The sequence below is a fragment of the Ambystoma mexicanum genome, chromosome 13 (genome assembly GCF_040938575.1).
Source record: "Ambystoma mexicanum isolate Mex_15411 chromosome 13, UKY_AmexF1_1, whole genome shotgun sequence".
Taxonomy (NCBI): domain Eukaryota; kingdom Metazoa; phylum Chordata; class Amphibia; order Caudata; family Ambystomatidae; genus Ambystoma; species Ambystoma mexicanum.
Genome location: NC_090938.1, coordinates 566,265,340 through 566,292,568, shown reverse-complemented (window position 1 = coordinate 566,292,568; position 27,229 = coordinate 566,265,340). Strand labels below are relative to the sequence as shown.

The 27,229-nt window shown below is 48.0% G+C and overlaps 1 protein-coding gene across 6 annotated transcripts in view; it reads left to right on the top strand.

Moving 5' to 3' along the window:
- KAT7 (lysine acetyltransferase 7) overlaps nucleotides 1–27,229 on the top strand; it is a 1,354,088-nt gene that overhangs the window by 1,158,687 nt on the left and 168,172 nt on the right. For all 6 annotated transcript variants that reach the window (XM_069634368.1, XM_069634370.1, XM_069634373.1 and 3 more), the window contains one exon: nucleotides 14,251–14,344. In XM_069634368.1, coding sequence (XP_069490469.1) covers nucleotides 14,251–14,344 — 94 coding nt within the window. The remainder of the gene's footprint in view (nucleotides 1–14,250; nucleotides 14,345–27,229) is intronic.

Here is a 27,229-nt window from a genome sequence, read left to right as displayed (position 1 = left end):
CCTACCATTCGGCTTGAAATCGTGGCCCCATGAGTGTTTAAGAAATGCCTGGCCCCAGTGGTGGCTGATCTGCATCTGCAGAGCATACACATATACCCATACCTCGGCGATTGGCTCATACGCACCCGCTCTCGAGAGCTGGCCGATGAGCACACAAAGAAGACGGTGCGACTTCGGATGCTAACTCAAATGCCAGACGTTTGCCAGCAGATTCCACAAACCGAGGAGCTTGGGGGCCACATTCTCCTTTCTGTGAGATGGTCTGTTTCTGTACGCTTCCCCCTGTTTCCACTCCTGCTACGTGTAATCAGCACACTTGGTGTCGATGCAAGATGATACTCCTAGACCGGCATCGCCAAGGCAGATTTGGTATCCGGACCTGCTCAGCCTGTCCGCGTCGCCTCCAGTCAAGTTGCCGGTACTTCGGGATCTGCTCACCACAGAGAGAGGCGCAATCCTTCTTCACGACCCAGGATTGCTGAGCCTGAGGGCATGGCTCCTGCAGCCTTAGTGTTTGGAGGTTATGAGTTGCCAGTGGACTGCATGGAAGCCCTCGTCAAAGCCAGGGCATCGTTGACTCTAAAGTGCTACGGCCATAAGTGGAAGCGTTTTGCTACAAAATGTTGCTGGACTGGCTCACGCATCCATCAAGGTACACCTGGCGGCTATCTCAAGCTACACCAGATCCCTGGGTAGATCCTCGCTGTGGTCGCACTGACTTGTCAAGGAGTTCCTCCAGGGGCTTTTCTGATCTTTCCTGCCGGTGAATCCAGGTTCCATCGGAATTCCACCTCAGCGAACCCTTGGTGTTGCCTGTTCTTTTCCTGAAACCTTCGTCGCCGGCGCAGAGGGCCTTGCATTCGCTGGACGTTGTTCATGCCTTGAAGTTCTACGTAACATGCACAGTTTTCTGAAGACTTCTCAACTGTTTGTGAACTTTGGTCCTATGACCCATGGGAAGGCCTTGTCCAACATTTCCATTTCAAGGTGGCTCTCCGGCTGCATCAGGCGAACTGGCCTCTGCCGGGCCTTCCGAGAGGCCATTCCACCAGAGCAATCGCTGAAAAGATGGAGTTCCTTTCTGTTGTGCCCCTCCTTGACATCTGCAGGGCTGCAACGTGGAGGTCCACACATACCTTCACAAAGTTCTACTGTATCGACAGGGATTCCAGGCAGGAGTCCAGAGTCGACCAGGAAGTGCTGCGCAACCTGTTCGCTTGAGGTGAGTCTGTTCCAGTGGTAAGTGTTAGTTTCTTCTGTTGAGCCTGTCCACCTCCCGTGGTTGTGTAATGTGATACTGCTGTGTTTTCGTTGTTCATGAGCATGTGAATCCATGCCGAACCCCATGCCCTGGAAGGTTTGAGTTACTTAACTGTAACTATTGTTCTCCAGCATGGTACTGCTGGAAATCTGTGATGTATCGGAATGATGGCCAAACTGTTAGAAGTAGTACTGAAGAAAAATTCAAGAGATATATGGCAAATGATCAACCAAGCCACACATAATACACGAGCCCTTTTACAACTAAGCGCGGTTTCAGAGGCAGAATGAAAGAGACACTTCTCAACTGTATAGACCTCAATTGAGCAAGATGAACAGAACAACAAATTGGAATCGGATTCTGCTACCCAGCTAATATTTGACATTACAGATATACCATTTTACATCCAAAGCTGCAGGTCTTGATGGACTAACAAATCAAATTTTTAAAGCAAGCCCAGATTTATGAGCTAAAATCCTCCATGTCAAAAGTCAGTAATTATCCCCATTTTTAAAAAGGGCAACAGACAGATTGCGAGTAATTGTCGTCCGATCGCCTTACTGGATGCCCCGGGAAAACTGTTTGCAAGGCTCATCATGCGAGACTTCAGTCAATGGCTCGGCGATGCAGCTTGCGCAATCGGCTACAAACCGATTGTGTAGCAGGTATGGGCACCTCGGACAACTTGATGACAATCTCAGCAATTCAAGCGCAACTACAAGTTATCAAGCAGCCAATTTATATGGCCTACGTCGACTTTAAAGCCGCTTTCGATTCCATCAAGCTGATGAACAAACTTAGAAATGCAGGCTGTCCTGGAACTCTACTGAATCACATTCATCAATTGCATTCCAGTACGTATATCCGAATAAGGCTTACTCAAGATGGACAACTCACAGAACCAATCAATACCCACCAAGGACTTAAGCAAGGATGTGTAATAGCAGCGGCCCTCTTCAACTTCTTTATAGCCGACATGAGTAAGGACTTTGCCCAAGTAATCTCTGATCCACCAGGCCCGGTACAACGCCATTGGCTTCCTTGTTTTATGTAAATGATCTTGTTCTAATGTCGAAGACTCCAAAAGGCTTACGAAACCTGCTCACCACCCTAGGAACCTATGCAAGCAAGAACCATCTAGAGATCAATGCACAAAAAACTAAAAATGTTCTGTTGTAATACATCCAAAACAACTTTGGAAACAAAAACAAGATGAGATGGATTCTGGACAACCAGGCCCTTGAAATTGTTCAAGTATACAAGTACTTCGGAATAAACATCAAAAAATCACACTTAAGATCAGCCCTATCATGAGGAGCTTCAGTCTAAACTTACAACTGTTATTTCACAGACCAAAATCATACATGCTAAGTATGGAAAGTTTTCCTTATCCCCAGTAATAACATTCTACCTGCAAAAAACAGTTCAATTATTTATTACGGAGCATATGCAAAGCTGCCGAGACCTGAACTCTACTGGACCAAACTAGAAAGCACATGTTGGAAATCTGTACTCAGTTTACCTAAATCGCAACCCATGGCGATCCTTAGATTCGTGTTTGGTCTGCTGTCGCTATTTAGAATGTACAAATGGAAAATGTGCTCCTTTATACAGAAAATTCTTGGACCAAGAGAAGACGGGAACACTTCTTCCCACACTCGCTGAGTATGTAAAAAAAGTCAAAACAATCCTTCCCAACACAGTGGAGAAACTTTATACACTCAACTCTGACAGACGCGGATGTCTCAGAGGATCTGCTGTTCTACAATTCAACGCAAGCAAAATGGAAACTCTACCAACATGATTGGATTCAAACTATGCAAACAAGCAGATCATACAAACCAATAATGCCTTCTCCTTTAATGAGAAGAAACTACGACAGAGACATACCTTATATAGTTCCCGAGTGCATCATACAGGCATGTTTTTTTTACGCTTCGGCTTGAACTTACACAACACTAGAGAGATTCAAACAAGACATCGTCAAATTTCAGAAACCGATAGTAACTATAGATTTCACTGTGAATCTCGGCAACGCGAGACCTTGCAACACCTCTTAACAGAGTGCCCGAAGCTCATTGAGTATCGACTAAAATATCTTAAACCACTTTTTGAAGACTGCTAAATGTTGACATCAGATGTATTGTGGCAAAACATATTTCAAACACAAAGGCAAAAGGTCCAGATGGCAATTGTTAAATATATATTAGCTTTGGACCTCACATAGCCATCTAATGTCACAATGGTTACATTATGATCTCAATGTTTACAGCATGATCTCAAATAATTAACTTGACCTAAAAACTAATTGACGTTTCAAAGAGGGAACTAAAATTATATACTTTTTTTCGTGTTATTAATTTTTCTATTTTGTCATTTATTTTACTAGATAATTTTTAAAGCTTTCTAGTAAAACAAATAAATAAAATGTATTATTTTGCTGTGTACTAGAGGTTAGGGGATTACAATGACTATTCATGCTTTTGCGTTTTGGTTCTTGATTATGAGTATATAAGTGCATTTTCAGTGTCTAGTGTTCCCATTTACTCCCCACCCCTTAACATAATAGGTACTGAGTTTACTACTAAGTAAAAGGCACACCTTTAGCATAGGTGTCGGAAGGGTCTACCTTTGCCTCTTTACTTATTTTATACTGTTAGGCAGAATTGCATTCAGTACCATCTGGGACCACCACATAAAATTACGACTACATGTGTAAGCAAAACCAACCTTTAGTATAAGTCTGTACTACACAGTTTTGTGGTACCAAGCTGAGCAGCCAGGCTCATCTCAAGAGGGAATGTGAGCAGTACAAGAGGTTACACAGAGGTCTTACAATCACAGTGGTTCAAGTAGACACTTACTCTCAAGGTTTCTTGGTAAAACACTTATAAATTTATTACACAATCATTTAGAAAACATTCACTAGAAGGAGGCAACTTAATATTATACACAAAACACACTTCAATAGCAAACCAATATGTTTCTGAACAAGTTAGGCTCCCCTGAAATAGGAGCAAAATGGCATTTCAGTTACTTTCAATTGGAGTAAAAAGGAACAAGTTAGCAGAATAGATCACAAATACTTTCTTAGGCAGTGCAAATAGTTATAATTCACTAGAGGACTCGATTCAGTTCAATAGGCCTAGACCAAAGTCAGTGGACTAGAGTCTTGGATAGGAAAGAGCAGTTCTTGAAGTAAACAGTAAAGTCTTTGCCAAAGTTCTCAGAAGTAGTTCGTACGAAAAAGAATCATATGTTGGGTCACAAGCTGATTAGGCCTGCAAGTTGGGAAAGTTCCACGAGAAGCATTCCCTCAATCGGGTTGCCACCAGTACCTTAGTATGAAGCAAAAGATGCAGCTGAAGACATTGGTTCCTGGCATTTGCTGCAGATCTCACTGTTCCTGAGCCTCAGTCGTGGGGACAAGAGGGAGGACGTCGGGGGACTCCTGCACTGCACGGGATCGTCAGAAAACGCAGACAAAATGGAGTCACTTCAGTTCGAGTAGCTGTTCATCAAGCACACAAGCTGGTGTCCTCTCCCCCCGTGAATCCTAACCAGCTCTTAGAATGGTATCTACGTGGCTTCCAAGTTGATTGGTCCCACCAACTCAAAGGAAGAAGTCGTCCTTGAAGGGGCTTCTCTGTCGAGGTGAGTTTCTCAATTTGGACCTGCAGCAGGGCTTCACCGGGCAAACCAACGGTCCAGGAGTTGCAGCAGTCATCCTATTCCAGCTTGACTTCGGTTCTTTTGTTCCAGTGGTCGACTCTGCTTTCCAGTCCAAAAGACTTGCCTTTTAAAGTTTTCTCCCTTTCATTCCAGCCTAGCTGCCACTCACCCAGCAGGGTGGGTGTCTTTACCGGACAGTCAGCTACCCAATCACACCAGAGTGCATTTGGGTCTCCTAGGCTACTAAGCACAGGGAGTTTCGGGCACCTCCCTCACTTCCTGCCCACCCCAGACACTCAGACGCCAAAGGCGGTCTTCAGTCCTGAAGCCCGCCAAAGGCATGGAAACAAAGGGACCAAACCTGGTTTGGTGCGCAGAGACAAACACTAGAAGGACCTTTCCATAAAGAAATGGCAGAAACAGAAGACCAGGACCTGTTTAAACAAAGAGGCTTAAGGCGCCATCTTGAAAACAGTGTTCACGGTCAGGAAAAATCATGGTAGTTCGTTGTAAAACCACTCCCACCAGCCATTTTGATAGAAAAGGGTAGATTTTGACTGCTACATGAGTTTCTAGACACAGGGGATACTAGGTAACCCCTCAAGCACTCTATAGGAAGATAGTGTGTGCTAGGGCTAGGAATTTAAAAAGACTAGTACAGTCAATTTAACCTTGCATTCTCTGGGAAACATTAGTTTATTCCAGAGAAGGTATTAAAACCTTTGGGAAATCTAAAAAGACATCCCTTTGTCACTGCACTGAGGTTGCTGTGTAACACACATGAAAAGATGCCGATGGAGTTATCTTAAAAACTCCATAATCAAAGAACATGAGTAAAACATGCATCAAAATACATAAAAGTGGGAAGACAGGCTCACACTCTTTCCAGGTAAAAATATCAAGTCCTCAAAAGCCAGCAAAGTTGTTGGGGGTCTCTAAGGTGAAGGGAATTAGCACATTTTTGAAAATGTTCCCTAACACGTGCCATTTTCTCGTTATGTTTAACTTGAAAGTATTTAGTGACTCTGTGTAATTTTATAATACATTGTGTTATTTGTCTGTGTACCACAGTGGTGATTACTACAGGATTAATTATTAGAACTAATTGTACCTCATTGCCAGCCTACCTCCTCCCTTGAGTGAATATCGACTTCTCTGCTAGCAGTTTGGCCTATCGTTTGGTTCAAAACACAGGGTTTTGAGCCAAAAGATAGGCCAAACTCTCTTGGGGTAGCTCTGATAGAGCAACTTTACCTTAGTTTAGATAGTTTTACATCCTTCACCAGAGGGCTGTGTAATATTCTTCCTAAAAGATACACTGCTATACTTCCTCGAAATACCCCTGTGAGATAGGGTAAGGGAACAAATGGTACCAGTGAGAGTGCTGGCTTTGCATAAAACTAAGGAGCATTTTGGAAACATAAGCATGACCACAGATCTTTAGATTTGACGAGTGTCTTTGATAAAAGTATTGTATGTTTGAATTGTTCGGCACATAATGCACACTGTGCTTCTTAGATCATCACTGCCGAACATGAAAGTGTTTGTAACATTGAACAATTTATACCGACTGGGGCAGCCGCAGCATTAGGATGTGATGATAAAAAGGCTGCAGCATCAGTGATTCCACTATGGTCCAATAAGGTTTCCTTTCCCTTGACAGGCTTTTAGTCTGGTCTCAGGATAAGGATAGCTGTGCACATGCTCAGTTCACAAATGCAGAGCCACCTAAGAGAATTGTATAGAGGATACGTAAAGTACAAACACCTGCCCAGTATGTAAAAACTGTAATAGATTGGAAAAATCTCAACTTCCTCTAGAACCTGGCGAGCAAGTGTTACTAATAGTGCACTACTAAACATTTTTGTTTGTGAAAGGGGGAGGGAAAGATAAACAAATGGGCAAAAAAGAATAGTCACCAATCTGGTAAATAAAGCAGTACATTGCTGTGTCAAAGAAGGACCCATTGCGCCCTCAAACCCCACTATTAAACCAGTAGATATATTTGCCATCACAGGCAATCCATTCAAAGTGAAGAGAAGTGATTTCTTATATTGAAATCAATATATTATCATTCTACTATAAAAAATATGCTGATTGTTCACAACCAGGGAAAAATGGACGTTCACTGTAACAGAGTCACTTTAGGGGTGTTTTGCAAGTCCCAAAACATCTCCCATAGGAAAAAACGGGCTCAACTCCATATGTCTTCTGTTGTTACAGGTGAAAGGTAAAATGTACTTAAAGCATATAGGTGCAGTAGAAGTGATGACCATCCACCTTAAGAGTCTTGGATACCCCCAAAGAAGAAATCCAGAATCAGTGGCCTGGAGGGGGTGTGCGGGGGTAGCTGTAGTTTGTGACTCTCAGTCACATGTGTAATACAATCACGGTTCAGGCATCACAGAAAAAATGGAACACCTGGAGTCAGGAGACCCTGAAGGATGGGACCAATCGCTGTATCTGGTCCTGGGCACAAATACCAGCAGAGCTGGCTACAGTTGAAATGGCAGAGGAATCGTGGGTTCATAGGACACTTTACTTTTATGATTGGGTCAGGCTAGGTGTTGGTTCGGGTGACTGGTTCAGAAAGGCAAGGCCCTCAGGGATGCCAGATCCAGCACCACGGTATCCATGAGCAAGAGGCAACCTGTGGACACGACTCATGGTGAGTAGAGCATTACAGCAACAATGGAGCAGGCATTAAGGACCCAGTAAGGGCCAGACGGGAGAACAAAGGATGAAGCCAAGCAGCAGAGGAGATCCCACAAGGCAGGATGGCTGCAGAAGGTGACTTTGAACATTCAAAATTGGGTGGGTCGAAGCGCAGTAGCAGCAAGCCACTCAGGACTCCTGCCAAACATCAGGGGCTCCCTACACAGAGGATCAGCGAAGACGGGATGCTTCCCGGGCAGCACAGGCTCTGCAGGCACACGGAATACAGCAATAAAGGCAGAAGGTAAGCAGAAGAGCCAGCAAGGTATTTCCTTCAGCAGTGGGACACTCCAACAGTAACATCCGCAGTCATCCATGTCACCAGCAGAGCTTCCAGGAGAGTTATAAAACTAGTATGATGAATGGCCAGATTCTCCCAATGACAACTCCATTTAGGGGCTGGCTAAACAAGCCCACCTATCCCCATTCATCTAGCACACACAGGAATGGAAGACGGCCAATCCTGCCTTTCCTGAAAAAACACCAACACACAGGTGCTCCCAAACAGGATGTTGATTGGGATGTCTGAAAGACCCTAAGCACGTTTAAACAAGCTTAAACCAAATCTTTGTGGTCTCAGGATGATCCACGCCACTAAATAAAACCACAAAACAGAATAGCTGAGGGTAGAATTCCTTAGTACACAAATTGCTACTACATAGGACCATTTGACTACTAATGCAGAAAAAGTTACTACAACAGTGGTGGAGCCAAAGCAAAAGTACAGCTGTCATCAGCCTATGCTCCATCACGCTTTCGCATTGAGACCAAAAGGATTGCTTAAAAAGTACCTCTGCCCCTCTAGACAGAAGAACTAGCAAGGTAGTGCCTCATTAAAAAAAAGTGTTGCAGTCACAGGCATCTTCAGTAGCAGTTGCTCCAACCACAAAGAGAAAGTCAAACTATTGAAGCCAGCAAAACATTTAGCACCCCCACAAAGTTAGGCAAAAGAAGCACAAACATTTTATTTAGCCCTAACAGATTTGACCATCAATTGAACAGTAACTAAAAAAGGAAAGGAGGTGATGGAGGAGAAGTAGTCATTTTCCAAGTGGGCACACCTCTGCCTTAATGATAGTAAGACTGAGATACTTCTCATTGGGACACCAGCTCCCACCTGCCCTCCTACTCTCTGGCCCCCCTCCATGGGACCCCTCCTGTATCCCCTCTTGTGAGGCAAAAAACCATGGTGTCATCCTTGACTCCTCTCTCTCTTCGTCTCTCCTCACATCACGGACCTTGCCAAGAAGGTCCACTTTCAGTTGCACCGCCTCGGAGGCATTCTCCCTTTCCTCGCCTTCCCCCAGAAACTCAATGTCTCCAGAGCTCTTGTTCTCTCTAAGCTGGACTACTACAACAGCCTCTTCCTCAGTCTTCCTAAATCCTCCCTTTGCCCCCTTCAACTAATCCAGAATAAGACTGCAAGACTTATCCTTTGCCTCAAGCCCCGGGACGGCATCTCTCCAGCTCTAAAATCTCTTCACTGGCTCTGGTTGTTTGCGGGATCAAGTTTAAGACCCTCTGCATCATCCACAAGCTTTCTCGGATCCCCATATATCAAACTCTCTCTCCCTAAGTATGTACCTGATAGAGACCTTCGGTCTTCTAGCTCCAACTCTCTGCAGATCAGATGCTTTTTCAAACAGAGAGTGGGGGGTAGATCTGTCTTCCGCAGTAGCCTCCCTCTGGCATCGCCTCCCTGCCTCCCTGCCTCTCTGAGGCTTAAGCCAGATCTTGTTAAATTCCAGACGCTTCTCAAGACACTCCTTTTCTCTTCTTCATTCCCACTCCTCCCTCCCCTGCTAATGTCCCCCTCTCCTGCGTTTAGACCGGCTGCCTAGTTCCGTCTGATTCATACAGGTACCAGGCCCTCCTCACCGAGTCTACCGCAGCACCTCAGTCTCCCTTGACCTCCCCAACCTGCACTTGCCCTACCGGGCTCTCTTGTGCACCCCTATTTTGCCCATCTAGCCCTGTCGTTGCACTTAGCATGTGGACCTTCATTCCCTGCACTGTGCATTCCCCATTTTCCCACCTGGCCTTCCTTAGCACTCGCCTAGACCAGGGGCCCTCTAACCTCCCCTGCCCCCCCCAACGCACTTGCAAGCTCTCCACTCCGACCTGCATTTCTTTCCCTTCCTTAGTATTATCGCATTCCGTTCTGACCGGCGGCACTTCACCCCACTCCCCCACATTACTTATTACTGCACTTGCACGATCCGAATGACACAAGGCCTAGTAGGACCGTTTTTGTTATTCTTCATCGCGGCCACCCTCTCGAAGGCGGCAGGGCTGACCCGGTCCAGGGGACCCCGGCTATGCCCAGGGTGGCACTTCCTCCCAAGCAGGAGGCTTTGGCCAAGCCGGTGGAGAAAACACCGGAGAAGAAGATGCCGGCCCTGAACCCGGCTCCGGCCCCTCAGGACGCAAAGAAAGGGGGCAGTGGAGACCTCTACGGGGCTCCAAGGCATGGATATTTCTTCGTCGGATGACGCGGACACGGCATCCGTTCACACGGTTATGGACGAGGTGGGCATCGACCACGGCGGAAACTCCTGAGGATGACAGCAGTGAAATCATCGAGGGGGACGACGGCGGCGGAGCGAACGACGTATGCGCTGGGCCCAGCAAGCCTACTTCCCCTCCACCTCCCAGAGATGTGTCGCTGGACATACTATCAACTCGCCACACGCTCATGTCGGAGATCCAGAGGAGGATGCCAACGGCACCCCCTGCGTCTGCCGGTGGCACTGGGCCCCCCGACGAAGAGGCAAGGGCATCCCACGCTTCATCAGCCGCCTCACATGCCCTCCCCCCTAGGGAGACTGGGATGGACACGGCATCGGCGGACATGGACGATGATGTCTCCCCGCCGCCAAGAGCTTCTCCACCGGATAAAGCACCCAAGTGCCTGCAATCGCAGGCCTCCCCGACTCGGTGGTCGCGGCGGCTGCAAGGAAGAAGTCCTCCAATCCATCATCTTCGGCCTCCGTTCCCCCGGACAGCGAGGGGAAGAAGTTGGCCGCCACGGGTAGAAAGGTGATCTACTCGGCGGCGACGATGGTCAATCCTGGCCAGGTGCGACAGGGAGCTGTGGTACAAATTGGCCCTGCTGCTGGAATTTATCCCCGACAACAAGGGGGTTGAGGCACTGTAAATTCTCCAGGAGGGTGATGTGGCATCGGACCATGCCATCACTGTGGCCCTGGATATCGTGGACCCAGGGTTCCGACAGATGGGGAATGGTGTCTGCCTCAGTCGTCATGGCTGGTTGAAGGCCACCAATTTTCAGCAGGCAGTTTAGACAAGGGTCCCGGACATGCCTTTCGATGGAGACAATCTCTTTGGGAAGGCAGTCGACGAGTCGTTGCAGGCTATCAAGACCGATACAGAGACAGCCCAGGCCCTAGGCACGCTGTAGCAGCAGCGGCCTTCCTTTTGTGCCTCACAAGGCACATCTGGAAGATCGTCAAAGGGTTTCGGCGGGGGATCATCCTTGTACCGCCAACCTTGCCATTCCACTACCCAGGAGGCCTACAGGGGTCATTCCGAAGCTTTTAAAAGGTGGCTGCCGTCGTCGCTCCCAAGGCACCAAAGCAGGATTCAACCGTCCAGGACGTTGGGTCCCTACCCATGCACATCGGTGGAAGGCCGGCTGGCGGGCTTCGTCAGCGAGTGGGGAAAAGATCTCCACCGACCGATGGGTGCTGAACACACGCTAGAGAAGTGTCTGCGGATACCACCGGTGGCCCGGCAGGAGCAGCACATCCATCAGCTCCTGCAGGAAGTACGGGCCATGCTAAGAAAAGGGGCGATAGAGCTAGTTCCAAGGCAGCTCCGGAGTCTACTCCTGATACTTTTTATTAGAAAAAGATTACCGGGGGCTGGAGGCCCATTCTCGACCTGCGGTGGTTAAACAAGTACCTCAAGTCCCAATAATTCAGGGTGGTCACGTTGTAACACGTGCTCGGCCAACTGGAGGAAGGGTATTTCCTGACATCACTGGAACTAGAGGACGCTTACTTCCATGTCCCCATTCATGAGACGCCTTGGATGTTCCTGCGCTTTGTCATACAAGGTCAGCACTACCAATTCAAGGCCCTCAGGGCGTTTACAAAGTGCCTGCCACCAGTGACGGCCCATCTATGTCTGCAAGGGATACACGTGTACCTGTATCTCGACGACTGGCTCACCCGGGCGAAGTCAAGGTAGATCGCTGTCAAACACACATACAGGACCATCCGGCTGCTGATGGATCTGGGGTTCTCGGTGAACTATCCAAAGTCCTGCTTGATTCCTGGGGGCCAGGCTCAGCACGATCACCTATCTGTTGGCCCCTTCGGAGGAGAGAATAGCGGCCATGCCGGGCAAGGTGCAACGGCTGTTGGCACTGAAGATTGCCATGCTACGGACCATCAAGTCGCTGCTCGGCATGATGTTGTTGTGTATCTACCTGATAAGACTCTGCAGGTTGTGGATGTGGCCCCTGCAGGAATTCCTGGATGCTCGGTGTGTCCCTGTATCTGGAAGCTTTGCAGACAGGATTGTGCTCCACAAGGAGTTCCATCGCGCAATAAGGTGGTGGGTCTTGGGCTCCAACATCACTAGGGGCACGGATTTTCAGAGTCCCCCATACCAAGAGACGTTCACCACGGACACGTCCCTGGAGGGCTGGGGAGCCCACACCGGACGTCTCTACGCCAGAGGCCTGTGGCTACCGGAGGAGAGGGACCTCCACATCAATGTCCTGGAGCTGCAGGCATTGTTCTGGGCCCTCAAGCCGTTCCTTCCGTCCCTCAAGGGCAAGGTGGTGAGGTTCTTCACAAACAATACCGCCGGCAGCCCCTGCGGCTAAGGACCCCAAGGCCAAGGGCGGCTCCAACATTGGCGGCTCCAACATTGGCGGCTCCATGATGTGTCTGCAGGTGTCCGCAGGTAAAGAAAAGGAAGCCAACAGACACCAACAAAACTAGGGCATGGGTGGGGTGTAGAGCAATTACTATACTCCAGAAAGCCCTCGACACTCTACATTACCTCTCCATAACGTAGACTGCCATAGTCTCACAACATGCACACTTAGAGAGATTAGTGACCACCAGCCCAAAATCCACTCTTGGCTGGACTGTAAATTTTGCATTGCATCACGTACTAACATACTAGCTAATGGTAACTAGTCCTACACCTATAGAGAAAGGTCAAGATTAGCCTGCATCACCTTTAAACAGGAGTAATAATATTAGCATGTGCCACACTTAGATTGTATTCTTCGCCTTAGCCTACGTCACATCTAGATAGAAATGTGAATGTTAGCATGTGCCACCCTTAGATGGGATTCTTAGCCTGCGTCACATCTAGATAGAAATGTGAACATAAGCATGTGCCACACTTAGATGGAATTCTTAACCTTAGCCTGCGTCACATCTAGACAAAATGTTAATGTTAGAACACGTAAATGAAACTGTGAATGATGACAAGTGCAACACTAGAATGGAATCGTGTTCACTAGCCTGCCTCACATCTAGACAGTGATAGCAAAGTTATCACATGTCCAATGTTTTGGCCTCTCAACACTCATCAGGCCAAGCCATCAAGTCACTGTGAGGGATCATGCGAGGTGAAGGGCAAAACATCTATCTGGTTACAGGTTGGCTACCCCTGCTCTAAATATTACATGCAGGGTGAGCATATACCATAGCCTTCCATAAGTATTACTCTCTCAATTTAAGCGCCAAAGCAAATTTCTTCTAGAAAGATTTTTGATTAGTTTGTGCACCTCCATGCATGCACATTGGCGTCACCATTCAAGGATATATCTTTGGGTTTACAAAATGCTCTGTTGTTGTCCCTATTGGGACAACATCTTACTAGTATGGAGGACAAGGGTCACTGGACTTAAAGTACATCGGTCACAACCATGAGTAACGTTTTCATTCTTCAACATTGACGTCTTTTTTAAATAGGTTTGTTCTTTCCATTCAAGCCCTATGAAGCTGGAGGTTGTGAAAACTATCAGTAATTTATGTTCTGAGATTTTGTCTTGTTAGTTGAAGATTTAGATCTACGCATTGGATTGTAGATTGCAAAAACCTTGCTTTTAAATCTACAGAGTGCTGTGCAAGCTGATACAGTAATAATCTTAGAAAGAATAATATGGTTACAATTGGAAAATACAATATTAAGAATATTGTTTGGAGGTTATGGAGAAAGGAGGGGAGGTCCAGAGGGTTACAGGCAGGGGCATATAGTTTAGGGAGTGAAAAACAGACCCAGTCGGGGAGATTCTTTAGATGTCCACGAGATGTTCTTTGAACCCTTGTAGGGTTACACACTTATTGTGAAACAAGCTGCATTTTGCATGACTGAGCGAAAGGACATGTAGGCAACAAGAATATGAATGTAAATCTAGACCAATCTATCTGCAGGCGGCAGCGGCATATGGGTACATTCCAGCATTTTACTGGGGGTATCTTGATATCTGGTATTATTTATAGATGTGTACACATTGTTTTATGTTCCCAATGTAAAGGGGCTGCTTACTGGAAAATAGAATTTCAGTTTGAGCTGTATTTGATCTCTAAAAATCTAATTTCATTTTTTTACAGGAGAAAAATTCTTTCCTTAATTACAATGTATCCTGTATCCTGACGATGCCTCAGTACATGCGGCAAGGATATGGGAAAATGCTTATTGACTTCAGTAAGTAAACCTCTTTTTAAATTATCTCAATAACTGTTAATTATTGATCTCTCCAGGATGGTATTTGCCTTGTGTTTATCAGAATGTGAATCACAAAATAGTTTATCAACACTTTTTCGTATTTCCTATAATTAAGGCTCTGTTTTCCATTTTTACTAATTTTTACACAGACATGCAATCCATCTACATTTGTGAAAACGAAAAAGCGGGTCTTTCTGCTTCGTTCCCATTGCTGTCAATCCTGTATCACATGCCAGTGGCAGTGCAGTGTACATGTTGTGTGAACGATAGTTTCAGAGTTCTTAATGTTGCTGACAACATAGGATTTATGTCAGTAGCTATCACAGGAGCAGCCGTTTGATATGGCACAAATTGAGTTGACATTGATGTAGAATATCACAGCTCCGTTTGTGTCTTGTGTTTATTTTATTTTTAAATTAATGCATTTTCTCATTTGAGTAAGTGTAGAAAAATACTAGTTGCAAATTATCTTTTTACAGGTTATGAGCCCAATCATGTCCAAAGGGTTCTGTCCCTCTCTGCCTCACTAACCCACCATGGCAAACCAGGCAAAAATGGATACATCACTAAGCAAAACTCTTCGAATGGCCTGCATGGCACTGATGAGACGGCCCCCCTGATTGAGAGCCACCATCTCCCTTTAAATAAACATCCCATTTCAGTGCAGAAGAAGGTGCATTTCCCTTTCATGGAAAGCATTTCCATTCACAAGACACTGCTAGCATTTGCTGTAACTTTCTTTAAACTTGGTATGGAACATCACACTTGAATGGGACTGTTGGGTAGAATTTCCTTCTTGAATGTAATTCTTCCCACTAAGAGTCGCCCAGCATTTTTGCTGGACTGTTGAATTTGTTTTACTATTTCTCCTGAGTGCGTGGGAACCTTTTTTTCACACTAACTCATTCTTTTGCTCTGTACTTGTGATCCCTTTCTATCTCTTTTTGATACTTCCTAATTGACTTATGCTTTCCTCCATCTTTTCCGGCATCTACATTTTACTATTGCAGCCCACAGAACTTTCTGTGCAATGTTGCTGAGAGCTCCTTGAGGTTACCTTTTTATTTTACGTGGGTTAGCTACTTTTACCAAGGCAGGGGGACCCCCTTTTGTCCCTCCTGTATTTTATTTTGTGAGAATTCACTGCTTCAGTACCTTTCAGTTTCTGTTACAAGTTCATCTGACAGGCTGGTGGCAGTGTACATTTTTGCATGGCTTTTTTGGGAATTCTACCACATGCTGTATTCACAGCTGCAGTAGGGACACACTGGGGTCACCACTTGCCTAAAATGGTGTCTGTACTTTTTTAAGCCCTGTTCATGATGACTTGTTCTTACTGGAGCCTTCTTCTACCTTCCTGGGTCGGGGAGGTCTTAATGGGTCTTTTGTCTTTGGCGGGCTTCCCTTGGAAAGCCCACCAAGGCTGAGTGCCTGAAAGGATAAACTCTCCTGGTCTTTGTCCTGCAGTGTTCCTGCCTGGAACCATTTTGAACTGGGTGGCATAAAAGATTTGCATGAAAGGCTAGAATGGTAATTGGTGGGCTCAGCCAGTTTTCTTGCATAAAAGGTGAGTGTCCTGGAGCTGAACCTCAGTCGACCCCTGGACTGGAGGTCCGTAGAGGAATTTGTCGGACGTCCCAGCAACTTCCAAGCGACCGCCAGAGCCGTTGAGTGACCACTGAAGACCTGACGCTGAATTCCGAGCGACAGGGAAGATCTCTTGAAGACAACTTCTTCCACTGGACTGGTGGTCCTAACCAGTCTCAAGACCACCTGCATTTTGCTCCACCCCACGAAGAGCTGTGACCTTCCCGGACTGCAAACTCGCAATACCCTGGGACCTGTACCATTTTGCAGTGCAACGTCTTGTGAAGCGCAGATCCGGCTGAAAACTTGTGGGCATCCTTCTGGGCCTGCAGTGACACTTTTCCACTCCCAGATGTCCCCTCAGCTTAGATGTGGAACGAGAAGCAAGAAAAGTCTACCGGATGACAACCGTCGCTGTCACGAAGCCTGTGGAAGGGCTCCAACGCACCAGTGCTGCGAAGATCCACTGCTGGGCATCCCACTGCTCGAGTGCATCCGTCTGTTACCTCCAAAGTTCCTTCTTCATCCATCCAGACCAGAAACCCAAACCGGGGAAAACTGTCTCATCACCTTGGGGACCAACCTGCTGCAGCACCAAGTTCTTCATTGATGAGGTACTTTCGAATGGATTGTGTCCTCCAACGTATTCCACATCTTTAACATGTAATGTCCACAGCTGTGCACTTTGGAAACTTTTTCGGCAGAGGGCATCCTGCATCGATGACGTTGGGTCGATGTCCCTCGAAGACCTCCGTCGATGGTGACGTCACTGGGTGTTATAAATAGGACACACGGCGACCGTAGCCTCAGTTCTGTTTTTTCATCAATCGTGTTTGCTTCGAGAACTCGGCGCGCCTCGTGTGTTTCATCATAGTGATGTCTTCTTCTTTGACCCCTCCGACTCTGTGGTTTGGCTTCTGTCGATCACCGACACGCATCGCATTTGTTTGTGGTGCTTGGGCAAGAGTCACGACACCGACGACTGTTCAAAATGCCAGTCGCTGACTGCCAAGGCCTTGCGGGAGCAGAAGGGTAAGCTTCAGGTGGGTAGGTGTTCTAAACCCAGTAAGTCCCGAAAATCTAAATCGTCCAAGGGGGTTTCCACCGACGACTCGAGAGGCGATTCTCCGCATCAGGAGGAGGCCTGGGGATCTCGGTCCCAGAGTGGTTCCCGCCATTCTTCTTCCTCGTCCCGGCATTCTAGGAAGCGCCGTCACCGGTCACCTTCCACGTCCTCCTCGGTGGATGGTGCCGCATGGAAGTCCTAGACTCCGGAGGAATGGGCTGCCTTTAAGGAACAGATGTTGTCGATTTTCCAATCACAGGGCATGGTTCCGGTCGCGCCTTCTACTGAAGCCGGCAAGGAATGGTCTCTTACTGTGGCTCGCACGCCTTCGGGCTCAGGTCCTCGACGCGACTTGCATCGGGAACCTTCGAGGCCCTGTTCGGACAAGGCTCAGGATAGTCGCAAGAGACGTGCTTCCAGGTCTCGGTCCTCGTCCCCAGCAAGACCGCAGAACTTCTTATCAGCCATCGGCACCATTGTCAACGACAAAGCCTTCGGCGCTCTCAACTCCGAACCGAAGCAGTCGACACTCTCTGCATCGAAGCCTTCGGCACCCTCAATGCCTTCGGGGATTTTTGCCCGAAATTTACTGTTGGAGGTCCATGATGCAGGGGATCCCCCAAGTAAGGCTACTGCTAAGTCTCTGAGGCCAGTGGTGGGCTCCAGACCCTCTTCTGTCCCGAGGCAGGGTTTTTACCTCCCTCTGGACAACATATAGGAGGAGGAGGAAAGGTCTAACTTTGAGGACCCTGTTGAGCCTGATGTGGCTCCTGTCTTTTATGGAGACAGTCAATTGGGGGAGTTGAGGCAAACCCTACATGATGCCAGTGGGCTGGACACTTCTCCGGAAGTGGAATTTGTCAGGCCTGAGAATGGGGCTCATGCTGAGTCGTCTTACAGGAAGCTAATGGCTAGGGTCACGGAGTATCTGGGCTGGTCCAGTCCTCCGGAGGCTTTTGTGCAAGATGATCTAATGGACATTTTAGATCAAGGTCGGTCCTCTGACTCGGTGTTACCTTTTCATCTCACTTTACAGAAAAGGGTGGCGGCTGCTGGGCAGTCCCCAGAATCTCTTCCGGCTGTGAACAAATCGTTGACAAAGAAGTACCGCCCTTCCGTTAGCGACCCCCAGCTACTTATCTTCTCACCCCACTCCCAAGAGTTTGGTGGTTCAGACTGCTACGGCCACCTTGAAACAGGTAGTGTACCCTACCATCCCTCCTGATGGGGACGACAAACGCTTCGAAGGTTGGGCTCGCAAGGTATTTTCTGCACGGAGTCTGGCATTGAAATCCGCCAACTCCACTTGTGCCTTAGCAAGGTTTTCACACACTCTGTGGAGCTGTTTTTCTAGCGGCTGAGCGTATTCCCGAGGGGGAAGAAAGGAATGGGATCCTTGCTCTCATGCAAAATGGCATGGATGCCATACGTGAATCCCTTCAGTTGGGTTTGGACACGGCCAACAGTGTTAGCCGGCCCATGGCTGCGAGCACCGTTATGCGCAGATTTACAAGTTGCGGAAGTCGGGTTTTGCCCCGGATGTGCAAGCCCGTCTTTTGAACATGTCCTTTGATGACGCGCATTTGTTTGGCAGCAAGGCTGACGAGAGCCTTGAGAGGTTGCAGAGCTCCTAAACTGCGGCGAAATCTTTAAGCGCAGCCGTGCGCCAACCTCTGCCTTTTTTTCCTAGGGGACAATAGTGGAGGTTCTTTTCGTTGCTACTCCTCCTTTGGTAGAACGAGAGGAGCTGCCAGTCAAAGGGGCCAGTGAAAAAGTACTCGGGGAAATAGAAGTGCAAAAGCCGCTCAGGCAGCTGCCTTGTTGCCTTCAGGCACTGCCGCAGCCGCTCCAAAACAGTCATGAGGCCATGTGCCATGGTTCGCCAGTTGGGGGTAGACTGTCGCAACATCTCGAAGAGTGGCAAGCCATTACTTCAGATGCGTGGGTTCTAGAGACTATCGCCCACGGCTACTGTCTTCCTTTCCTAAAGCGGCCTCACGACATTCACCGGGGAATCTCTTTGAAGCTACCGGATCCGCTTCTTTTGCAGGAAATGTTGACACTGCTAGAGAAAGGCGCTATAGAACTGGTGCCTGTAGCGGAGTGGAACAAGGGATGGTATTCCCTTTATTTTTTGATTCCAAAGAAAGACTGGGGATTGAGACCCATCCTGGACTTGCGTTGGTTGAACAAACTTCTCAGGAAGGACAAGTTCAAGATGGTCACTCTTTCTCAAGTCCTCCAAGCCCTTCAACTTCAGGATTGGTTGGTGTCTCTGGACCTACAGGTTGATTACTTTCATGTGCCGATCCATCCCAGGCACAGAAAGTACCTGAGGTTTGCGGCTGTCGACTCGCACTTTCAGTTTCGGGTCCTGCCCTTCGGATTGTCCACCGCCCCGAGTGTCTTCACAAAGCTAATGGTGGTGGTAGCAGTGTATCTCAGGCGAGGGGGGATTCACGTCTACCCCTACCTAGACGACTGGCTGATTCTCCCGAGCAGGCATTGGATCACCTCGGTCTCACCTGCTGCTCCCTCCACCGGCTGGGCTTCTCCCTCAATTTCAAGAAGTCGCATCTAACACCTTCCCAACCGCTCCAGTTCAAATCCCAAGGTGAGGGCTCATCACATTGTGCAGATGGTGGACAAGTTTCAACATGGCCAGAGTCTCCCGACTTTCGAATTCTTAAGGTTGCTCGGCCTCATGGCATCCTGCATTTTTCTGCTGCCAGCGGCTAGATTGCGGATGAGATCCCCCTAATGGGTCTGCAAGATGCAGTGGTCGCAGTCCTCAGGCAAGATGTCAGATGCCGTTCAGATTCCAATCTCGGTCTCCCAGGATCTTCTGTGGTGGGCCAACAAAGTGAACCTGATGAAGGGGGAGTCGTTTTGGCAACCGCAGCCGGAGGTGACTGTAGTGACGGATGCTTCCCTCACAGGATGGGGCACTCATGCCAACGACTTGACCGCCAGCGGTCCTTGGTCTCCGTCAGAGTCCAAACTCCACATCAATCTGTTAGAGCTGAGGGCCATCATGCTAACCCTGAAGGCTTTTCTGCCGTCTGTGCGGGGAAGAGTGTCCTGATCATGACAGACAACACAGTGGCCATACCTTACCTCAACAAAAAGGGGGGAGGGTAGGGTCACTTCCGTTGTGCAGAGAGACAATGCAGCTCTGGTTCTGGGCCATCCAGCATGGAATTTCGATCTCGGCAGTTCATCTGGCCGGAGACGAAAATGCAGCGGCAAATACTCTGAGCCGGCACAGCACGATCTCTCACGAGTGGGATTTGGCTCAGGAAGTTCTTCTGGAGATCTTTGCCCTTTTGGGGAACCCCACAAGTGGATCTCTTTGCCAACAGTGCCATCCGGAAGTGCGAGAGATTCTGCTCAAGGGAATTTCCTCCGAGAGGAGCCTTAGGAGACGCATTCGTAGTGGATTGTTCATTCCTGCTGGTGCACGCGTTTCCTCCAGTCCCCGTCATTCCTCAAGTGTTACGGAGGTTCGGTTCCCACATGATCCTATTTGCTCCGGATTGGGCCAGGAGAGCATGGTTACCGGACCTTCTAGAAATGTCCATCTGCCCTCCACGCCGTCTTCCCTACCGAGAGGATCTGCTCTCGTGAGAGGGTGGCCAGGTTCTCCATCCAGAGGTCAGAACTCTCAACCTTCACGCTTGGTATCTGAAAGGTTGAGATATAAGGATTGGGACCTCCCAGATGATGTGATGGTGGTGTTGCTTTTGGCAAGGAGGCCAGCAACAAAATCCCTGTACCGTTGCCGTTCACGTAAGTTTTGCGACTGGTGCAGAGGACCAAATGTTGATCCTTTTGGGAGTTCCATTCCTATGGTTTTGTCTTTAATGCTTTCTTTGGCCCACAGGGGCCTTCAAGTAGGTACCATTAAAGGTTACTTGGCGGTGCTGTCTATATTTAAGCGCTCATCTGAAGAATGCTCTTACTTTAAGATTCCTTTGATTTCTCAATTTCTTAAAGGACTGACTGTGTTCCCGCCGTCCCCTTTCCAGATGACGGTTTGGGATTTGAATTTGATTTGGAAATTTCTAATGGGTGCTCCGTTTGAACCTTTGCCCTCTTGTCCCTTGAGATTATTGTCCTTCAAGACAGTGTTCTTGGTTGCGGTTACTTCCGCTCGCAGAGTGAGTCAATTGCAGGCACTTTCCTCTAAGCAGCCCTTTACTTTGTTCCACAAGGACAGGGTTGTACTAAGGGTACGCCCGTCCTTTCTACCTAAGTTAGTATCTGAATTTCATTTGAGCCAGAAAGTGGTTCTGCCTTCTTTCTATCCTCCTCCTCATCCTGGTAAGGAAGAGGAGCGACTCCATAGGTTGGATCCTAGGAGAGCTCTGAGCTTTTATATTTCTAGGATGCCCAGGGTCAGAGTGGGCGATCACCTCTTTGTGGGATATGCTGGACACCGATTGGGCCTGGCTGTTACCAAATGGACCCTGTCCAGGTGGATTATCCTCACCATTACCGAGTATTACCGATTGGCGGGTAAGGACCCTCCTGAAGGGTTGAGAGCTCATTCCACTGGGGGCGTGGCTACATCCACAGCCCTCCAACTGGGAGTTCCTATAAGGTATATTTGTGATGCAGCCACATGGGCTTCTATCCACACCTTTGTTAAACATTACTCCCTGGAAACGATCCATGGTTAGGATATAGCCATTGGTAAGGCGTTTTTTTATTCCTTTTGGGTACTCGATTCTTTTCTCTCCTCCATTTTCTTGTACTGCTTTGGGAGTCTGTCAAAGATGTGGAATACGTTGGAGGACACAATCCATTCGAAGAGCAAGTTACTTACCAACTGGTAACGTTCTTTCGACTGGATGGTCCTCCAACATATTCCACATCGCCCTCTGGAGAATTTCCTATGCGATTGCAGCTTACGTTTCCGCAAGGCTATGTGCAGTCAAGCAGGCATTGGATTGGTGCTGCACTTTCTGGGGGGGGGAACATAAACTGAAGCTACGGGCGCCGTGCATCCTATTTATAACATCTGGTGACGTCGCCATCAATGGAGGCCTTCGAGGGACATAGACCCAATGTCATCGACGCAGGACGCCTTCTGCCGAAAAAGTTACCGAAGTGCACAGCTGTGGACATTACATGTCAAAGATGTGGAATACTTTGGAGGAACATCCAGTCGAAAGAACGTTACCAGTTGGTAAGTAACCTCTTTGTCTCGAGCCTAGGTACTTACCTTGTTAGGCTGTTACTCCCCCTCTCCCCCTCAATGGCACCCTGAGACCCATTGGGGTGAAAAACCCAGTGGGCTCCAAATTGCAAAAACAAACTGTTACTTAAATGCAAACTTGAAAAAACCTGAATGGAATCTGCTCTGTCTGCTGCTTACCTGCCTCTTTCCTCCTCAGCGCATAGTCACTGCACCCCCAGTAACCCCTTAACTCTGAAACTCATTTAATCTAGTGTTGGACTTTTAAAGATTAAGTTGGGCAGGGGTTAACTAAAGTTGCAATTGTTGATCTAAATTTGCTTATCATTAGCAGTACATTTTCTCACTTTTGTGATGCTTTACATATGATTTCAAGTGTGCTACCTTTTATTCTACTGTGGTATTACTGTGTGAATAGTACTTGCATGACTTGACTCTAAAGCCTTAGTGTATATCAAATAAATGACTGTCTTATCTAACTTCTAGTGTGTCAGTGTTTCCTTGAACCATATATGCTCCAAGCACTGTGTGCCTCACTGCAGTCCGTCTCCCTCCTAGACTAAGCCTGGCTGCTTAGTCATTGCTACTAAACCTTTGAGTAGTTCAGGCTAAACCTAAGGTGGGCTTTTAAGTTACATGCTGGTAGAACAGGGGCGCTCAGTACACCACAAGCAGGACGCAGGAGTATCAGAGGGATTACTGGCTTCTAAAATGGCAGCCAACACATTAATAGGCATAGTCCAACCCTCTAAGTCCAAAACAGATCCATGTGCATTCATACCCATAAATAATCACAGGCCTATGTCAATGGCGGAACCTAAGCAGAAGTCCCACCCAGGAGGCGGGGAAGAGCACTATAAACTCCAGGTAGCCCAGTGTGGCAGTGTGGGCTACAGAGGGCTTGTTTTGTGAAGTCTGGAGATGGGAGAGTATTGGAGAGGAGAGAAGGAGGTGTTTGTGACAGGAAAGAGGGCCAAGAAGGAGGTGGTAATATCAGGGATTTAGTGTGAACAGATGGAATCAGCAGGAGTTCGAGGAAATGAGTGGATGGAATCAGCAAGATGAAAAGGGGAGTGATGGGAGGAGAGCGGACAGGAGCAGTTGGTATTATCAGTCGATGAAAGTTGGCAGAAGAAAGAGGAATCTGCAAGATGAAGTGCTAATGGCTCAGAAGGAGTTTGGACAGTAGGAGGCGTTGAAAGGTAGGAGAGTGACTGTTCAAATGGGGGGGGGGGGTGGGGTTAGCCAAAACCCAATCCAGGTAAGCATGGCGAGCAGTCAGGACTATTCTCAGGAGAGTGAGAGTGGGGTTGGGGTCCTCATTGAGTCCACACAATATAATACACAATAATTCAATTTAAATAGGAATGTATAAACATACAAATATTTATTCTCCATCATTGGATCTTTCATAGATTCACATGCTGTGAATATTCCCAGTCTTCAGGCTGGGAATCCTCGGTTGCTTTTTGATTCCCCTTGCCCTAGGCAAGAGGCACCTACGTTTTGTAGCCTGTTATGGGTACTTTTGATCACAACCAATGGGACCTCGAGGAGCCCTAGAGTAGACCCTCCTCTTCCTATTCCCCTCAGATTCTAACCGCATGTTCAGCTGATGGAGTCCTCTGGTTTTCCAGTCACTTTTTTAGGTAAAACTCTTCAAAAACAATAATTGCGAAAGAAAACACTTTTTCTACCACAACCTCTATCGTTTTTCTTCAAGGTGAGGCGTTTTCAGGTGATGTAGGGCAAAATTAGACCCCTTTTTAAGCCCTGTGCCACATGTGACCTCAACAATGTATAGGAAGGAGATAAGCACTCAAACTGCATATACTGCCTTTACCCCCCCGCCCCCCCCCCCCCCACCGCCGAAAGCTGCACTATCTGTCGAGGTCTGAGCTCAAATACTCTCAAAGATAGAAATAGAAGACTTGTCTGCTGGTTCAACGAGGGGAATTACCCCGAATAGCCCTCCAACGTCGAATCAACCGAAAGCATGGTCGCTCCCGTGGGAAAAGGGACATGGTCGAGGGAGAGTTGCCAGATCACAGCAACGGTCTATGTTGAAGCACAGCACCCACAGCCGAACTCAGAACAGTCACTGCTATTTCAAGGTGACACTCCAGATAGACCATCAACAACAGGGAGTCATATTCATGCAGAGGATCTAATGGGTGGACAGCCACAAGAGGAGGCAATTCCAGCACCACCACAGCCACAAGGGGTAGACCCAACTCCGCCCACTGCTCCCACCCACCTACAAATACAACAAAGGGAGGTAAGGGCACCAACTCACAGGCCCTTCTATCTATGCAGGTGCTCTTGTCTCTACAGAGTCATCGCTCAACTTGATGCAGCTCTAATGAGACAAGTGACGCCAGCCTTACCACCTCCTCAACAGGTGGTACCATACCAGGCCCCAGTCAGACACAGGTCTACTTCACAGGCCAGATCAGTATGCTCCTCCCCTTTCGGGCCCAGATCTACTATGCAGGGAAGATCAGCAAGGTCCTCCAGTGGACGCTCGCAATCCAGGTCAATTTCTCCACCCCATCACAACGCTAAATCAGTACATCACCAACACTAACCTCTCCATCATGTAAGAGTGCCCGTAACATTTCACCACCAGCATGGTCGGTGCCAGAAGAAGGGGAACTAACTGATACAGAGGCGGACGATCCCTGCGATACCACGTCCTCCTCAACCACTCAAAGAAGGAATGGCGATTGGGACAAGGATTCCCCCCAGAGTTCTCTCAGTATGAGAAATCAGCAAAACGATCCCCCTTAGATGGGATTACAGGGTTTCTTTCAACGCTCATGAGGCAGTGCAAGAAGTTCAGCCTCCTGGCCTCACAGGATGAAAATGAATGCTTTTTATTTTACCATATGGGCAAGAGACGTAAAGCTGTGGTCTCAATCACCATCCTCGACTATGTCTGGCAAGAGGGGCTTAAGACAACGAAGCGCCCTTAAATGGTTCCAGCGGTGAAAGGCCATCTTGAAAAGAAATACTATCCCCCGGAAAATGCACCAAAATGTCTAACTTCCCAGCCATCTTCCGAGTCAGTGGTCTTGGTGGTAGCAAGCTCGAAAGCTAAGTCTGAAAAACAGAAATGTGCAATACCACCGGACAATGAAGCACGAATGCTAGATGCTTTCGGTAATTGGAGCTACAAAGTTAAAGTGTACAACTCCCTAGCCAGGTATGATGCGGAAAAGTGTCATAAACTGGCGCCAATTCTGTAACACCTCCCAGAGGAGATGCGTAATGAGGCAAAGGCAATCCTGAAGGAAGGAGACGAGTCATCCAACCTGGGGATCAACATGGCAGTGGATCTGGCAGAAACCGGTTTCAAACAGGTTGCGAACTGGATAGTCCTACGTAGACAAGCGAGTCTCTGATGTACGCATTTCTGGCAAGATGTCCACCATAAAGTAGTGGACTTGCCCTTTGAGGAGGGTGAACTGTTCGGAGCCAAGATTGTCGAAGTTATAAGAACAATCAAAACAGATACCAACATGGTCAGGTCGTTGGCATCCCTGTAAAACAGCCAGCCTTTTCATCAGTTCAGAGCAGCAGCTGGCAGAGCATCTACATCCTCATCCACTAAAGGTAGTCCATACTCTAGGGGATCAACCTATTACTCCCAAGGGTACAAGCGAGCCTACCAAGGTAACCAGAAAACTAAATACTTTAGGCAAAATCAGCACCGCAAGCAGCCCGCTGGATCCCAAAGGGGACAGCAGGGTAAGTCTCAACAGTGACAATCCATCCCACGGCTCTGTGGCAGGGAGGACCTCAAGATTTTCCCAGAACTGGAGAGAGGTAACAAAGGACAAATGGGTGCTGGATGTGGCATTATACGGGCACCTACTAGAGTTCAAATATACACTGTCCCCCCCACCCCCCATACCTCCAAACCACCATCTGCAGGCACACAAGACCTTGCTCCAACGTGCAGTGCCGCTCATGCTGCAAAAAAGGGCCATAGAAAAAGTCCCCAAGATCCAAATGGGAAAGGGAGTCTACACCTGGAACTTGGTCCTCCGCAAACCGGATGGAAAATGGAGGCCCATTCTGGACCTAAAATGGCAAAAGAAATGCGTAAAACGCCAGAAGTTCACTATGATCATTTTACAACAGGTTATAGAAGCAATGCAGCACCACAAATTCCTCGCATCCCTGGATCTCAAAGACTCATATTTTCACATACCCATCCAGGGCACCGCAAATACATCCGGTTTATGGTCAGAGAATCACACTATCAGTTTAAGGTCTTGCCATTCGTTCCGAAGTTGGCTCCACACACCTTCACAAAGTGCCTCGCGCCGGTGGCAGCCTACCTGCGCAAGCAAGTACACCACATCTATCCTTACTTAGACTGGTTGGTACGATCCCCATCCACAAAGGGAGCACTGTCTTCCATAGCAGCGACAGTGACCTGTTACAAGCATTGGGCTTTGCCATCGATTACATGAAATCCTGCTTACAGCCAGCAAAGAAGCTCATATTCCTAGGAGCAGAATACTCCACCCAGGAACCCAATGTGCGCCCCTCCAGCGACCGAATAGCCACCCTTGTGGTCCTGCTGAGGACGTTCACACCAAACAAGGTAAAAACAGTGTGACAATGCATGCAGCTGCTCGGGACAATGGCTTTGTGCATACCTCTGGTTCCGCACTGCAGGCGTCAAATTAGACCACTGCAAGAGTTCCTGGCAGCGAACTGGTCGCAGACCACCGAATCATCGGGAGACAAGGTGCATATCCCTCCCAAGCTGTACTCGCAACTTCAGTGGTTGGCGAACAAAGCCAACGTCTGCAGGGGGAAGCCGTTCAAAGATCCAACAACTGGATCAAACGCTAGTTATGGACACCTCCCTCCAGGGGTTGGGTGCTCACATGGATCAACTACACGTTAAGGGACTATGGAGGCCCCCGGAAGCATCCCTACATATAAATGTGCTCTAACTCGGAGCGGTTTGGTGGGCACGCAAATCATTCCTCCC